The sequence below is a fragment of the Rhinatrema bivittatum genome, chromosome 4 (assembly GCF_901001135.1).
Source record: "Rhinatrema bivittatum chromosome 4, aRhiBiv1.1, whole genome shotgun sequence".
In the NCBI taxonomy this organism is placed as follows: Eukaryota; Metazoa; Chordata; class Amphibia; order Gymnophiona; family Rhinatrematidae; genus Rhinatrema; species Rhinatrema bivittatum.
This window is the reverse complement of record NC_042618.1, coordinates 211186279-211203590: the sequence shown is the minus strand read 5'-3', so window position 1 is coordinate 211203590 and position 17312 is coordinate 211186279. Positions and strand designations below refer to the sequence as shown.

At 40.7% G+C, this 17312-nt stretch overlaps 1 protein-coding gene across 7 annotated transcripts in view; it reads right to left on the bottom strand.

Moving 5' to 3' along the window:
• MST1R (macrophage stimulating 1 receptor) overlaps positions 1 to 17312 on the bottom strand; it is a 199925-nt gene that overhangs the window by 149408 nt on the left and 33205 nt on the right. For all 7 annotated transcript variants that reach the window (XM_029599650.1, XM_029599653.1, XM_029599654.1 and 4 more), the window contains 2 exons: positions 8164 to 8352; positions 7067 to 7189 (listed from right to left, as the gene is read on the bottom strand). In XM_029599650.1, the coding sequence (XP_029455510.1) occupies positions 7067 to 7189; positions 8164 to 8352 (312 nt within the window). The remainder of the gene's footprint in view (positions 1 to 7066; positions 7190 to 8163; positions 8353 to 17312) is intronic.

Below are 17312 nucleotides of genomic sequence, written 5' to 3'. Positions count from 1 at the left end.
TTTCACGTTAGGGCCTTAACGCTAGCGACAATGCCCTAACCCACGCAATGTTGTTGTAATGTGCTTATTAAATAGCGCAACACATGCTAGTATGCAAATGGGAGGAGTTTGGGCAGAGTTAATGGTAATGAGCAACTCCTAACATGGAATGTGATAAAGTAACTCACAGCAATACGAGTTTTAATGCCAGAAATAACTACATCTTTTTTCTGTGCATTGTGCCCGCGTTAGCTGTGCATTACCAGGGAAAAAAAGTTTTTATCGCACATGCCATTTGGGGAGGGAGAGGGGAGCACGAGAAATCCATGTGTCACTTTATTTATACTACTGTAAAAGGTATAAATAGAGAGTATCTAGCTTTAGGTAGAGTTCATTGTACAGATCAACTCCTCTTATACCTTTCATCGATCTGAACAGCAGAAAATCTTCAGTGATGTCAACTTTGGTTTCCATGGCTATACTCACTTTAGAGATGTACTCAGCGATAAAAACTCAGGAGAACCGTATAGCTTATGTGAAAAGAATTGTGAAATTGAAACAATATCTGGCACAAATGTCATCTGTACAAATGTCTGACTCAAGATAACAAAGTTGTCCATCATAGGTTGCAAAAGCTGGAGAATGCAAATAGATTTTTAAATCTTAGATTTGTAAATTTCCCCAAATCCTCTCTTTGCTCACATCAAGTGTTACTTAAATATTTTAAAGTTGTACTGAAAACCTCAAATGGGGTATTCCACTTATGGAGTAAACTTTTTTTTCTATTCCCTGTTAAGAAAAAAATGGTACCAGTTGTGGAAGGTCAGGTTGAAGGTGCAACCAAGAATCTCTCGGTCGATAGTCTTGAACGGACTAATTTTCTTGATCAAAGAAGACTGCTAGCTTAATTTACATTTCCTCAGAATAGAGACAGTATCATGAGGTTGTATTTTCACAATTGCCAAGGTGCAAAGATTTTGATTTTTCCAGATGTATGTCGTCATACTCAGAAAAGAAAAAAATTCCTTTTCACTCAATGCAAAATTAAGCTCTGGAATTAATTGCCAGTGGATGTGGTTAAGGCAGTTATAACTGGATTTAAAATAGGTTTGGACAAGTTCCTGAAGAAGTAGTCCATAAATTGTTACTAACCAAGCAGACTTGGGGAACAACCACTACTTAACAGTATGCATTAGTAGCATGGGATCTATATACTGTTTGGGATCTTGCCAAGTATTTGTGACCTGGATTGCCACTGTTGAATACAGGATACTAGGCTTGATGGGCACTCGGTCTGACCCAGTATGACAATTCTTATGTAAGCTTTTGAATATATGCCAGGAGGTGTTGGCTCTTGGTGCAATTTAAGTGAATAGATATCCTTATAAATGCATTTTGGTGTATTAGATGTGTCTTTTCTGAACTCTCTCAACTGAGATATTTCTTGGATATAAAGAAGCAAGATAAGAGTCCAATAGTGCTGTATTTCTCTTTTTACAATTTGAGGCCTAGTGATATGTCCTACAGTTATTTAACTTCATAAGATATAACTCTGCTTTGAATAGTTTTCCTTACTGTTTATTTATTTAATAACCTTGCTCCTAGGTTTTCCTTGGCTCTTCTTATTGTGGATCTCATCTTTAGCAGGTAATTGTTGGCTTTTTTTTCTTATTATATTTTTGCTTGGGTTATTTTTGCTTTACCTGCTGGAAATTTTAAAAACTTATGCCTAAAGGCCTACGATGGTAGCACCTCTATATGGGTAATTATTTTTACAAGACTTATACCACCTTCAGCCCTAGGTATGTACAGTTTTGACACACACTGATTATAATAAATTACCTGTCGGGCATGGAGGAGCTTTCTTATTGTTATATCCAATTTTTCAAGATCTTTATGGGGGTCAGACTACTATTGCAAAGCCAAATGAATGCAGGGATTGCAAGCTGATTAATACCTTGTATCTTATTCTGTGCTGAAAAAGCACTTTTCAATAATAATTTTGTTCTCCTGAAGCACTCTATTGTAAGGATACTTCGAAAAACTAAACTAGTTTGGTGACAGTGAAAAAATAAAGATCATTACAGCAATTAAATTGCACTGATCAGACATGCAAAAATATCCAAGGCTGCTGAAATGCTAAAATGTATGTAAAAGGATAAAATAATGCCAACCAATTAGGAAAATGCTGTGCAAACAAACTAAATCATTGGTGTGTAAATTATAGATAGTAAGCAATTTAACCTATTCTATCAATCACATTCTCCGACTGCTCCTGAATTGCCTTGCTGATAATTGCACTCTGCTGGAATATTCCATTTCCTTGAATAAAGACCTTGCTCTTTTAGCTGCTGGTGTTAAGTGTTTATTTTATAGCCCACATTTTTGGTGTCCCTGGGTAGGCTGTAAAAAACATGTAACACCAGAAGTTATGGACTTTTATGCACAACTTTGTAAGATTCATCTTGGTCCGACTGAGCATCAGTACATAAGGAATAAAAAATGTTGACATTTTGAATTTTGTCCCTTGAGGCAGTAGTTGAAGAAAGCATTGGCTAATGTCAGGCTATTATGGATTGTGGGTTTTTGACAAAGTATGACTCAAGACTGATGATCCTCTTTTACTTGTATTTAAAATGGAAAAAAAACTGTCATTCACCCATTACAAAATATCAGAGAAGACCAGCAGTGTCTTGTGTTTACAATATAACTAGCTAGTTGACACCCTTTAAAAACAGACACAACATTTGGTTACTGAAGAAGAGGAATTGTATTGTGTGTTTATATATAAGCAACCTTCTTTTTCCTGTCTCCACTGAAAGATGTAGGCCATCATTATAGTAAAGCCTTTCATGGTTCCATATATGGCCCCCAGCCTCCAATATATCCAAACCCTTTTTCCTTGCATCAAATTTTGAGCCATTTATGAAGGTTAATGACAGAACCAAGCCTTTCCTCTCCCTTACCACAAACAGGCAATACCTCTGGAAATGTTACTGTCCTTACCCAATGCCCGAGACCATTCCATAAAGTTTGGAATTCTCTTTGTACTTTACTGGCTTCATTTACTGCCAAGTCAACAATTCCCACATGGATTATAAGAACAAATGTCAGAATTCCTTTCTTCTGCAATCATACAATGAATTTACTTTGGATTCCTGCTGAGAATTCCAGTAGGTATTTGACATTTTTGTTTCCTTCCATGTTTGTTCCCAAATTAATGCCTTTAATAATGGAGTCCCCTAGGAGAAGCAGCTTTCTTTCTTAGGATCTTTTAACAGAACCTTTAGGTTTCTGTAAGAAGTGAGTCTTTTTTCAATTCCACTACCACTTCAAATATACTTCTAGAGCAGAGCTTCCCCAACCTGTCCTGGGGACCCCAAGGCTAGTCAGGTCTTCAGGGTATCCACAATGAATATGCATGAGATAAATTTGTAATTACTGAGTCTTCATGATATCCACAATGAATATGCATGAGAAACTTGCATATCTTGAAACCCCAACAAGCTATGAGGTCCCAAGGACAATTTTGAGCAGCTCTGTCCTAGAGTATTATCTGTGTCTAATGCTGTGAAGGCATTTTGTGTGGATATCATTTGAGGATGTCTTTGTATCACAGGACTTGTCCTACCAGAGCCTACTGTGACTCATTTGTTTCTGTGGTTTGGGTCCTTTTTAGGCATGGTAGAAAATTTTCTGGATGTTGTGCATTAGCAGGGATTCCCTTAATTTTATCCATTTCCTCTCGGAGGTCAGCCAATTTCTTTTTTTAATGCGTAGAACTGCAGACAGATGGTACAAGTGTTATGTTACCAGATGGTCTGCCTTAGGATTCAAATTCCACAGTTACTGCACTGAAAGAGATTCATTATGTGGATTTGACTCTGTGGAGCACCTGTATTTTTCTTGTAAAGAATTCTGATCATTAGGTGTATCAATTTAATTTAAATTGTATATCAGATCTATATATGAATAAGAAAAGCAGGCACTGGGGAGGGAGGGATATGAGTAGAAAGACATTTTGGCCGCCCTCTCTCTGTTAAATTAAAGCAGCCCCTTCAAAAAGGCACACATAAAACAAATACAGACAAGCTTTATACTTGACCTCGGATCATTTATAAAGGCAAAGATTTAGATTTAGGCACAGTATTTCTGTAGCCCATTCAGTCACAGGAACCTAGAATCAAATGAGCCCCATTTAGCTGGGAATCACTGGCCACATGCTTTTCAATTCCTATAATCAACCACTGGTTATTAGGGGTATGCATCATAAAGCTTCTGTTTCGTTTCCCCCCTTTTTCTTTTTGTTTTGCTTTTGAAAAAAAATCTCATTTAGTAAGCACTAAATCAACAATGTACAGACAAAAATTTAAAAAATGAATGACTGTGGACTGTGCAAAATAGGCAGTGTTGTTAAAAACAAAAGCACAATCCTACCGGTTACAAGAATTGCACAATGGCTACCTGGCATAGAGGAAAGCATGGCATAGGCCATCATCAAGACTATGGAAATGCCTGCAATTATGAAAGAACTGGAAAGCAGGTTAAAGAAAACCCCAAAGTTCCCCGGCCCTGATGTCCAACATTTGAAAAGCATTTAACATCTTTTCATCAAGGCCTGGCAAACTGCAAAAATCAATTGGACAGCCAGAACTAATACCAATACTCCTTCCAAAAGGAAAATCATGTTAACACCCCCCCCCCCCCAATTACCAAAGGGAGGGAAGGAAGGAGAGAGAGAGAACCTCACCAAAAGTAAGAGAGAGAGTTTCACCCCTGCAACCCAAGGCCTTTGAGGATAACCTGGTACTGGGGGTCAAAGAGACTGAGCGAGAGAGTTTGGAACTGGCCCCAAGATATACAAAAATTTTTAAGACCCAATTAGTGTTTATTCATCACCCAGAGATGGGGCTGGAAATAGCATCTCGCACTACTGGATAATAAATTGCCTTGAAATGTACAGAGTAAACTGATTTGATAAAGTACATCAAGCTCACTATGACAATGTGGCAGAATACATGCCATCTGAATTAAAGAAATATGCCTGGTCATTCCTAACGTCAAGTGAGGAATACTTCAGGAAGATTATCTGTCACTATTCGTGTTCTGTCTGGCGCTAAATCTACTGAGTACTCATTGACTCCTTGGGTTATGGAGTTAGCCTTAATCCTAGACCTATTAATTCCCAACTGATCACATCCTGCCTACTATTTTTAGATAACTTGAAACTCTAAAGCTCGTATGATGGTCATTGAACAGAAGTCAGAGTACTGAAGAGTTGCAGATATGAAAATTACATTTGGTCTGGACAAATATGTAAAGATGACCATCCTTAAAGGAAAACCAAGTAAAACAGAAACATTTATCTTGTTGAAGACTGAAAATAAAGAAACATGAGCAGGAAAGTATAGATAAGTATTTAGAATTAGGAGGAAGGTACAATAATCTGGCAAAAATCACTGTCTCCTGATCTTTTCTCCCACACTGATTTTTAAAAAGTGCTTTAACAGGACAGAAGAAGATACAAGCCAGTCAGTCTATAATCCCCATATACTCATACAGATTTGGTATCATGGACTAGCCTCATAAAGATCTTGAAAAAAATGGAGATAAGAACAAGAAAACTGCTCCATGTCCACCAGGTAATCTGTATGCCAAGACAGTGCATCCTTAGAGTTGAAATCAGTATGCATGTTATAGAAACTGATTACACAAAGAACTACAGTCATAAGTCTTCAGGCATATTCAACAGCATCAACAGACCCAAATGCCCAAAATGTGCTAAAAGTGAGCAGCCAGTCTCCATCCTTAAACTTGAATAAACATGCCAGCAAAAAAAACAAACAAAAAAACAAAGCAAGCAGCAACAGATTTTGCAAAACACAGAAAAACGCTTTAAAGAATCAGACCAGGAAACAAGGAAACATAAGTGGGAAAAACACAAATAGTTCTGCCTGAATTGTACAATGTATGTTTAATATTTTTTTTTTTATGTGATTGTGATTCCTGGAAAGGAAACTGTATATTGTATCAGGCCTGGAGCATTCGATCAGGCGTGAAAATTTAAATAAATCAATTAATCGATTTGTACCTTTAACAACTGCAGATCCTTGGGTTATGATAAGGGAGAGGTTAGGTTCAGTACCCACGCCAGCAGCCATTTTTTTTTTTTTTTTTTTTTTTAGTGATGGCAGGTCCTATGTGACTACTGTTTATATTCTGCCTGATTTGTTACTGGCTACGACAGCTCTCTCTTGGGAGAAGTATTTGGAAGAGACAACAATTTTACTTGCAGGGTGTACAGATTTTCAGCCTGCTCCTCAGGCAGCACATCTCACACATCTATCTGGCAGCAAGCTTTCTAGCCCTCCCTGCCCCCACCTAAATAATTTTACTAAGTATTAGTTAATCACAGAGTGGGAGGAGGGGGGCAAGGAGAGAGGACAGAGGTGAGTAATGGGGTTAATGAGGTGGAAAAAAAGGAAAAGACCAATCAGAGTCATTTGGAGTGGAAGGTATGGAGAGAGGAATAAGAAGAAAGGAAGGCAGGGAATGGGATGAAGGCTAAGAATTTGGAGGGACGGGGGAAGAGAAGATATTTAAAATCAGCAGAATTCATTGTCTGGCCCAGCCCGATTTATGCAGAATTCTAAAGGAGACAATTTGTCTGTTAGTTTCTTCCCCAGATTGATGATCTTTTGAACCGACACAGCAAATATTGTGAGGCCTTGGAACAGCTAATTATTAACCCACAGTATTCTGGGACAGTTTGTGAACTGCAGATGCTATTGTCAGGGCCTTAGGTATCGCTGCCACAGCAGGGCTTTCCTACTACTGAAGTACACTACAGAGACCATTATGGTTACACTACTTTTAGACTGGAAGAATGTTTCTCTATTAGCTTTATCCTGCCAGCTCTTTATTGCGGTGACAGAGTCTGGATCCTGTACAAGAGCATTTTGAAAGGTGCAGTGGCTATGGAATAGGAAACGATGCCCAATCCACCTGGACCCAGTGAACCCTGGCAGATGTTCCTCATTATCTGAGTAGCTGGGAGCTGCCCACCCCCCCCCTTTCATACTGGTACCTTGTTTCCTGTGACAAACAGCAGAGACTGCCCAAGCTTCCTGACTTCCCTTGATACCGGCTGCTTCTCTCCCAACGAGAAGTTCGCAAAAACAGTGTAGGAGGTAGTGCGCTGGAGGACCACCTAGAATAAATCATTTTGTTAAGAAAACGTAAAGTACAACCTGAAAACAATCTGCACGCATGCCCAAGCCGAGGAGATTACTTTCAATGATTATTATATATGAGGGTTGCCCTGAGACAGAGGTCCTAGATGTGACATGGAAGCCAATCACCAAGGATGCCAGTGGCATGAATGAAGCACTACCCAGATATATAAATGAGAGTCAACATGCAGGACTTCTTTATTTGTGGTCAACGTCAGATATGGAAGAGCTTCAAGTACATCCTCCCTTACATACAAAAGGCAATTGCGGGCGGGTGACATTTGTCCGTTTTGGTGTTGTTGTATGTAAGTATGGCCTGCACACTCCTCTGCACCCATCTCAGAGCGTGGACATTACTGAACATTCAGTATGCATATGCCATCTTTCTTTTTGTGCATACGGACGCACCCCAATGCACACAGTAACGTAGGTGTGCACGTGGAGGAGATTTGTCAACAAATCCCAGATTCCAAGACACAGCAGCGTGAAGAGCAGTGAATGCTGTGTAGTTGGCAGGGAGCATGAGCCCCGCTTGCCACAAAAGGAGGCAACGCTGGTGCAGAGACCAGGCAGGCAGCACCAGCCGAATGTGCTGCGGTGCCGAGTAACGAGCACTGCAGCTGCCGGGGAGGAAGGCAGGGCAACAACGGGAAGAGATCAGTGTGGTGCAGCTTGCAGGGAGGGAAGGTCCTACCAGCTGAGGCAGAGCGGAACCTGCTGCGGGACCACGTGGGGATGTGCAGGAGGGACGGAGGCATGGGAAAGAATAATGGGAGCGGTTTACACCACCATTTGCTCCATCATTTTTAAAGAGCTCTTCAATTAGTAAGCAGAGTATGAGCATGCCTACATTACAAGCCGCTGAGCAATATTCATGTGAAATAGGACAAAAAGTACGACTCTGCACACTAGAGATCTCCTGGGATGCACCACTGCCTAGAGAAAGGCTTACCTGCAAAATGCGGCCCTCGGATGTGCCTAGGTGGCCAATGGTCAGATCACCGATTGGGGTCACAAAGATGGAGGTGAGGAGCACATTGTCCATCTTGCCATTGAAGAGGTCCACCCTATAATAAGTCGAGTAGATGAATGTGGGTGTGTTCCAGCAACTGGTGTCCAGCACCTGACCAGTAACATTCACCTGGGGGCAAGAGCAGAATAAAATACCAAATTGGGTGATGGATCAATCCGCGGTACTGATCTAACGCACGTTATTTCATGTATATCGTGCGATATACGCAATATTTTGCATCTCCCCGCCAGATTCCCTCCCCTATTACAAAAGACCTTCTTTGCATGCAATCTGAATGCATGAATAATGCAAATACATGTAAAGAAGGTCATTACTAGTCAATTCGATGAAAATATTTTATTGCAGCTGACCGAGAAGGTAGCCAACTGTGATAAAATAACTACACTTATTTGAAATGTGTTAAATGAGCAGCAGGAGGGCGGAAAGCCCAGGACTAGTGTGGCAGGAAAACAAAACAAAACAAAACAAAACCTCATAGAAAATGGGGAGATTGAGTAAAGGTCAGTGCTGACCCCCATCTCAACCCGCCCAGACTACCCCAAAATGTTAAAAATAAAAAAATGTTTTAAAAAAAGACCCATGCGGCGATGGCCCCAGTTCCCCTTCCCAATGCACAAAGTCAAATGTGGCCCCAGCACCCAATTCCCCCACCAAGGGCCAATGACAGCCCCTTCCCCGATTTTTTTTTTTTTAAACAAAGGTCCTGGCCCCCAAGAACCTAAAAACGGATCCCTCGTCGGGGCTGGATGCACCCTCGCAGTTGTCACCATTTTCCAAAATGGTGCTGAGCTGATCTTGTCCCAGTCACATGGCTGGGGCAAGGGTGCAACCCAGGCCTGACGTGGGATTAGTTTTTAGGTATGCGGGGTTGAGGGACGGGATGGGACACTTTTTTTCTCCTTTTGAGGGCTGTCGTGATCACTTAGAGGGTGGGGGAGGGGGACACTGCTGTCACTTAGTGGGTGGGGGGAATCGGGATGTCATTTGGAAGTAGGGGATCGGGATCAGGGCCACATTTGACTTTTATACTTTGGCAATGGACCTGGACCCCCCCCCCTTCCCAAACGGGTCTTTTTTTTTTTTTTTTTTTTTTTAAAGTGTTAACATTTTGGGGGAGTCTGGGCTGCCTAGACTAGAGGCCCCCGGTTGAGATGGGGGGGGGGGGGGTTAGCATTGATCCCAGCTCAGCCTCCCCATGTGACATTTTGTGCCAGCGGTCCGCAATGGCGACCACTTGAGGATGGAACAGCCATTGCATTAAAGGGCCACTTGGTGTTGGCCACAAGACAAAAGAACACGCCATAGTCACAATATTTCTTTTGGGAGGGGGCACCACTATTGGAGGAACATCCCCTCCCCCATGATAGTGGAACCCCTCCTACGATAAAACATCATAGCTTGATGCATCTAGGGGTAAGTCTGAATGAAGAGGGACCTGTAAAGTCACACATTCTTACTTGTACAAAATATATATAATTTTTATTTAAAATTATTTGTATGCTGCTTTTACAATTAGAGTCAAAACTGTCCACAGGTAAAATATACATAAGCATAAAAACAAAAAAAACAATAGTCATGAAAAGAAAAAACTAGGTTAAACTTAATACAAAAACAAAATAAGCAGATGGTAAAGCTTATATCTGACTGTGGCTGGGTGAGATTAAGTTTTTGCTATATAGCATGGGAACCGAAGTCATTGGAGAACAAATACGTTTTTAAACTTTTCTTAAAATCTTTAGGGTTAATGATATGCCTTAAAAAAAAAAATCTGGTATGGAGTTCCAAAAGTAGAGGACCAGCGACTGAAAAGGCACGTTTCCTGGTTATATCAAGTCTGGCTAGACGAATGCAGAGAACTTCAAGGTGGCATTTGTTTAAGGATTGTACATGTCCGTTAGGTCGGCACACACGAAGGGTAGGGCATAAGCAGACCGAGGAAAGATTATGTATAAGGGAGTGTATAGTAGAAAGGATTTTGTATTGGATCCTAAAGCTGACTGGGAGCCAATGTAATGAATATAGAATAGGGGTAATATATGGTCTTTCCTGGATGTGCCTCTTAGGATACGAGCATCAGTGTTTTGAATTAATTGTAGAGGTTGTAGAGAGGTATCAGAGAGAGGCCAAGGTAAACAGCATTACAATAATCTAATCCAGTGAATATCAGAGATTGTAAAACTGTACAGAAGTTGTCTGAGTAAAGTAGAGGTCGCAGGCTTTTTAGCATATGGAGTTTGTAAAGGTTTTTTTTTGTTGTTGTTTTATTACTAATGATATATGAGTGGACATGGATAGGTCTGAGTCGAGAGTTACTCCGAGGTTTTGGGCTTTTGTTAGTATGGGGATGGAAAGACCATTGAGAAGTAGATGTGAAGGCGGGCGCCATCTTGTGCTCCTACCATGTGATGGGGCTGACCAATGGCACTGGTAGCCCCTGTGACATAGTAAGGGCAAAGGCTATCGGCGACATTTTGAATACTGGCAGCCGACGGCCCGAGTGCAGTAAGGTCGCTCCCAGACCCCCACTGGACCACCAGGGACTTTTGGCAAGTCTTGTGGGGGTCAGGAGGGTCCCCTAAGACTTGCCAAGAGTCCCTAGTAGTCCAGTGGGGGTCCGGGAGCGACCGCCTGCGCTCAGGCCGTCGGCTGCCAGTAATCAAAATGGCGTCGATAACCTTTCACCTCACTATGTCACAGGGGCCGACCAATGGCACCGGTAGCCCCTGTGACAAAGTAAGGTTAAAGGCTATCTGTGCCATTTTGAATACCGGCAGCCAAGGGTGTGAGTGCAGGAGATGGGTCCCGGACCCCCCCGCTGCACGCGCTAAAACTAATCCAGGGTGGGGGGGTTGTAAATTCAATTTTAGCCAGGAAACGAATAAGAATGAACGCATGAACGTATCGGGGGCCCCCCTTGCCGAATGCAACGTATCTGCCCCCCAACGAATATGAATACCGAATGCAACGTATGCCATCCCTCTGCACATCCCTAATGGATACAGGAATTGTGTGTTTATATACAGTACTCTTGTCACTTCATAGAAATTTTCCTTATACATAACTACAACCTGACTGTTACATATTGTGGGTGATTATTTACTTTGTTTATATGAGAGGTTATTTTTGTCTATGTGAAATATATGTAATTTGTGTGGTATTGTATTTATTATTTTTATGTTTTAATTATGTATGTTAATGCTGTAAATCGCCTAGGCCTCTCTGTGGTAGGCGATCAATAAATTTTAATAAATGAAATGACTGGCTGTTGGGGAATTTTTCAGAACACACAATGCACCATGGTACCACTATACCTCACATGTACCTAATTCAAAAGAATTAGTTGTGTCTAATTATGTCAGACAAGCTTTAATTTTTGTGTACATAATCGGCAGAGACATTTTTTAAATTTTAGCCAAGTTTAAATTATAGCCAATCCCCGTCTCCATTAGGGGCTTGATTTTCTGATGCCTAAAAATTTAACATTAGGTTTCATATATACATACTACCATCTCACTTTCCTACCCCTTCTAACAGTCACTGTTCACCGTGTCCCAGATTTCTCCTGGGCTTCACTTTGATGCTTTAGCACAAATACATTTAAAGTATCCTACAATTCATTTCCTAAATTTAAAGTGAGAATACATATTTTGCATACAATTAAGCAAAGTGGACCAGTTTAGTAATACTTAATTTTTAACAGGACCAATAAATTTAAAAAATTAAATGTTTTCCCAACTGTTCTAACAACTTCATAAAAACACCAAATTTAATATTTCATTTAACCATTTTAGCTGACATGTATCTGAATGATAAATCAATTTCTACTGTGTGCAGAACATACCTGCCCTCCATGGGGCAATGATTTCACAATCTCTAGAGCCCAAGCTTTAATACTTGTATCATGCGAAAATCATTGAAATATTGCAGTAAATGAGGCTGCAACTGCTTTTCATAAACCATATCTATGCCCTGATACCCCCACCTTCCAGGCATGTTTAGGATATCCACATACCAGAGCTGACATGGGCAAACACTGGCATAAACCAGAAATTCATTGTTACAGTTTCAGAAAGTCCTTCATCTCTTCATCTTATCTCTTGTCTTGCAACTAATTCTGTGGTTTTTAAGAGAAATTTCCATTATTCACAGTTTCCCTGGGGAATATGTTCTTGTACTCCTAATGCCCCTGTAATTGCTTTTTTGCAATAACTGTACTAATTGTTTAGACATGTGCTGTGTTTTCAGTGTGCATTTAGAAAACTGGTTGGGGGGTAAAAAAAACACAAAACCCTCCTTGCTATGTCTTAGGAACTTTCATCCACAACCATTAAAAAAAAGGCTCCAGTGGAACAATTATGTGGTTAATGAGAATATGTTCAGGAAAAAAAAATTGGTTTTGTATATAAGCAGAGAAATTGAGTATAAAGTTAGATTACAAACAATATCAACTGCATGCAGTGAAAAACGCAATTAGGGAATAGCATTATACATTAAAGATGCGCATTCATTTAAAACAAACAGGTAATCCAAAACAGACACAGAGTATTTTCGTTTTAATTTAAAATGAATGGCCAGTGCCCCTGAAAATAAAAAAAAAAAAATTGTTTTCAGATCCCATTCAAGTCTATAGAACAAGCAAAAATGTAGGACTTTTGCTTCTATTAAAAGCAATCCACTAAAGCCAACAGAATGGATGGGAAGGGACAAGGAAGGAGCAGGACCAATTAAGGTGAAACTTTTTTCCCAACTAGTCCATCTCAGCTGGCACCTGCATAGATTGACATGTTCCTCTTTTTTTTTCCTGGAAAATGAAAGCTAGATGAAACTTTGAGCAGTCACCTTTTTGTTACCTCATTTCTCTGCTGGTGTACTTCTGTAACTCACAGCCAAAGAAAAAGCTAATAAATTAAAAAAAAAATTTAGCAAGGAAAATAAACTTAAAGGCTGGGCCGTATCTTGTTGCCATAGTATCACTGTGTGCAAGGAGACACTGCAATTTTCTATTCAGTGATAAAGTAACTAACAATGAACAAGCAGGAGTAAGAGTCTCACTCTCTCTCTCTCTTTGTGCACTTGTAATGCTTAGAGACCAATATAATAAGCAGCGCTAAAACTGCTGCGGGTTTTTCCCACACTACACTCATGTGGATATGTAACAAAGTCAGCATGGGAAAAGTCACACATAAACCAGTTTAAAAACCCGCTGCAGGTTCTGAGCAAGTACATGCTAACAGTTTGCAAAGGCAGCGATTATTTAATCATGGGCAATGCAGGGAGTCATGCTGCCAGGGAGATCAGGTTAATGTGGGTTTTTTGCACCTGCGAAGGGCAGAAGTTAAGTGCAAGCATCAGTGTGGAGGCTAGTTTTATGCTTTTGCAGGTCAGCCAAGTGGCGGCCGAAACTGGTAGAGAGAAGGCAGCATCACCGATCTGCATTTCATGCTCTTGCTGGCAGTCGGAGTCCGATCACGATAGATATCGCTCTACCCACCTTCACATCAACTTCCGGACCACTAATTTATTCTTTTTAAAAGAAAGGATTTCGCCCCAAGAATCAATCACAGGTATTCACACACCGATGGGTGTCTGCGCGGACGTCTGCACCATTTACTACATAAGGCCATGAGCACACAACACTATGCGCATTATGGTGCTTGTGTTTGGTATACGTGGATTTTTTTTGTACATATTTAAATTAGCATTATTACATCCCGCACTGCCGGTGATTTTTCCCCACACGCTAAAAATCAGCATGGATCTTATTACAACGGCCCCCGAGAGATTTGTTTTTCTTTAAGTGCTACAGTGTCTTTGACCAGTGACCATTGCGTTGACCGAACAGAACACCAGCCTCTCTGTTCTGACTTTCTGTGGGCACAAAAAGCTGTGGTCTGGCCAGACCCATTTCCACCCACCAGCCTGTGTACCTGGTAAATAGGTAGTTATAGATTACAGATTACCAGTAGCAGAGTTCCTTTAGAATTCTGGGGTGAATACCATGCAGTCCTAGTAATTTCCTACTATTTGTCAGTTGCTTTAGCTGCTTAGCACCTTTTTCAGACTGACAAAGCTCCTCTGAATTATCACTTACAAAGAAGGGTTCCAGCATGGCTCTCTCACCACCGTTCTCTACAGCGACAACCAAAGCAAAAAATTTAGTTTTCTTTTAATGACCTGAATGAGGGGGTAAAGCAGCAAGAACAGTGGCATAAAAACCCCAAGGCCTGAAGTGAGATATGACAGCAAGCACAGTGGTGCAAGATCTATACTGAAAATTATATGAGAAGATATAAGGACCTAAACATGTATATCCTAGAGAAGATAACGCAGGAGAGAAATGAATTTTTGGGCTTATAAAAGTTTGGTGAAAGGCGAAATTAAGGGATATATTCTTTAGAGTTTGTGTGTGTCTGAGGCAATAAGCAAGCCAGAGATAGTTAATTCTAGGGTCTGTCTTTCCCACCCACTCAACCCTTGATTTTTAGGCAGGAGACACTTTCTAATTAAAAATCAATCAGGATCTTATCTAAATCATACTATTGTACCAGCCCTTATTGAAAGTTTAATCATCCCCTTGTAGGACACTAGCTGATTAATTATTAAATTTACTTGTACATTTAAAGTACTCTCATTCCAACTCCCTTAGTATCCTAAACTTAACTAGGAACTCAAAAATAAGATGAAGGCAGCAGTCCCTCAGCAAGAGGGGGGCTTTCCAGTTTTTTGAACTGAGTGTCACATGAATGATTTTTTACCCGCCGGTGAGAGATTGTATGTGTGCACTCGGTGCAAAGAGCTCCTGGCTCTCAGAGAACAAATCCGATCTCTGGAGGCCAGAGTAGCAGACTTGGAGGAGCTGAGGCAGACAGAGAGGTACATTGATAAGACCGTCAGGGACATAGTAGCCAAGTCCCAAATCCAGTCTGGCAGTCCCAGTGCTGCCTTGGATCAGAAAGGTCTCCCAGTAGGATGACCAAAATATGTCCTTAATTTACTCTCATCCCTCCCTATAATCTGGTTCAACCATTCCCCTAGAATCCAATGACCAAATATGTCCCGAACCTTACCTTCCCTACTCTCAACCCTTCCTATATTCTGGTTACGCTTGCACAGTATGTATCTATCTCTATAGTAACCCCTAGTTCTAGATTGTTTCCTGGGTTAATCACCGTGCGTGTGTGTATGTCTACCTCTGTAATTCACCTCCTAAGTGGGTCAATCCTGTACACCATTGTGAACTAGTGATTCTCACATGGAACAACAGTATATAAAACACTCAAATAAATACAGGAGAAATGTAAAGTGACCATGACTAAGCATGATGCTTTTTCTGACACTAAAGCCACTTTTGTAAATAATATTTGGTTAGTCAGTAACTCACTGAAAGAAATAACTTTCTTACAATAAGCATAATGTTTTTAACAAAGTTCCTTTGCCAAGTTATGTCTCTCTCAATACTGTGCCCAAAAACTCCATAGTGAATGTAGGAGTATCATCCCTGTACTATCCGGAACCTGATCCTGTGCCTTCCAAGATAGAGATCATGGGTGTGTTTCAGGAACATGCAATTTTAGTGAAGAGTTAGGTTAATTTGTTGGGCTTAAAAGACTTCCACACTACTGAACTGACTGTGGACCAAGATGCCATGCAGATCATAGACTACCATTATGATTTTTGTGATGCAGACATTTTACAGACTGATGTTTTGACATGTGCCCCGTTCTACCTTTTCCATTCTTTTGTTTACACAGTTATGTTCTTTTGTTCTCTCTCAATAGAAAGATTAGGGTTATGACTCCCCTTGGGCAGAATTGTTCTTCTGTCCCACTGCATTTGCAGGATTTTGTGGCAGCTAAAGCTCACTGAATTGTAATTTTTACATGAAGCCTTAAGTTACCTGAAGGATGTGAGCTTGCTCATGTAGTACACTTAGCTCATGCTAAACATTTTGAGTTTGATTTTTCACACAGTCACATATTAAGTGAAATACATACATTTCTGTGTGGGATAAAATATACATTTTGAGTATTTTCATCAATAGTCATTACATTTTGACTTGTTATTTAGAGTACGCATTTCTGTTGGAATACATAGGTAATGTGTTTATATGCTTATTTTTACCTTAGTTCAACTTGCAGAGTTCCAGTATATTTTCTAGTTCGGTTTAAGAAGTAATGTGTCCATTGCAGCATATTCCATCTTAAAAGGAGGAACTTTAGGGATAAACCAGTTAAACAAAGGAGGGTGCAATTCAACCAAACATAACAGGTCTGAGCAATACAAGATGGAAGTCAAGCCACGATGGCCCCTGCAGTTTCAGTATGAATGCCTGGGGGAACTACTCTGAGAATAAAAAGCTGCTGCTGTTCTTCATATCGAGCAATCTGTCTTTACCATACAATTTTGCTGTTACTTGCAGACACAAAGTTGATTAGTTTGTGGTCTTGACAAACTTTGTACATTCATGAGGCCCAGCATTATTCATCAGATGTTTGACTCAAGCCATCATCTGTGAGAATATGTATATATGTATGAGCTAAAAAATCATATCGGAGGCCCACCAATCCTATGCAGTGGATTGAGGTAATATCCAATCATGACCAACTTTTGGATCCTATGCATATGTATGAAGTCCTGAGGAAGAAAAGACTTTTGAACTTGCAGATTGTATGAATGGCAACAAGCAGCGTGGTGCCATTCATACAAACTTCATATCCATGAACTTGGCACCCGAGACATTTACAAAGCTCAAGCCTAAGCTTCAAGACTGAGCTCCTTGCTCAGCCCAGCCCTCTAATGTCATCTTTGCCTAAACTCTTGAAAGCCAGAGGTCCAGCTAGCTGCCCTCCATGCTGAGATAGGACCCTGATTCTCCAGGATGATGACCTGATTGTAGGGCTAATGCAAGAATATTGGGCACAGTAAGCAAACCTTCTGCCTTGCGCCTCCCCCCCCCCCTCCCCAGGCTCCAACCCCGACCTCATTCACTCAGACAGGCCCCCTCCCTTACACACTCTTGGGTTCCTTGTCTCATTCACACATGCGCTCTTACACAGGCTCCCTCCCTC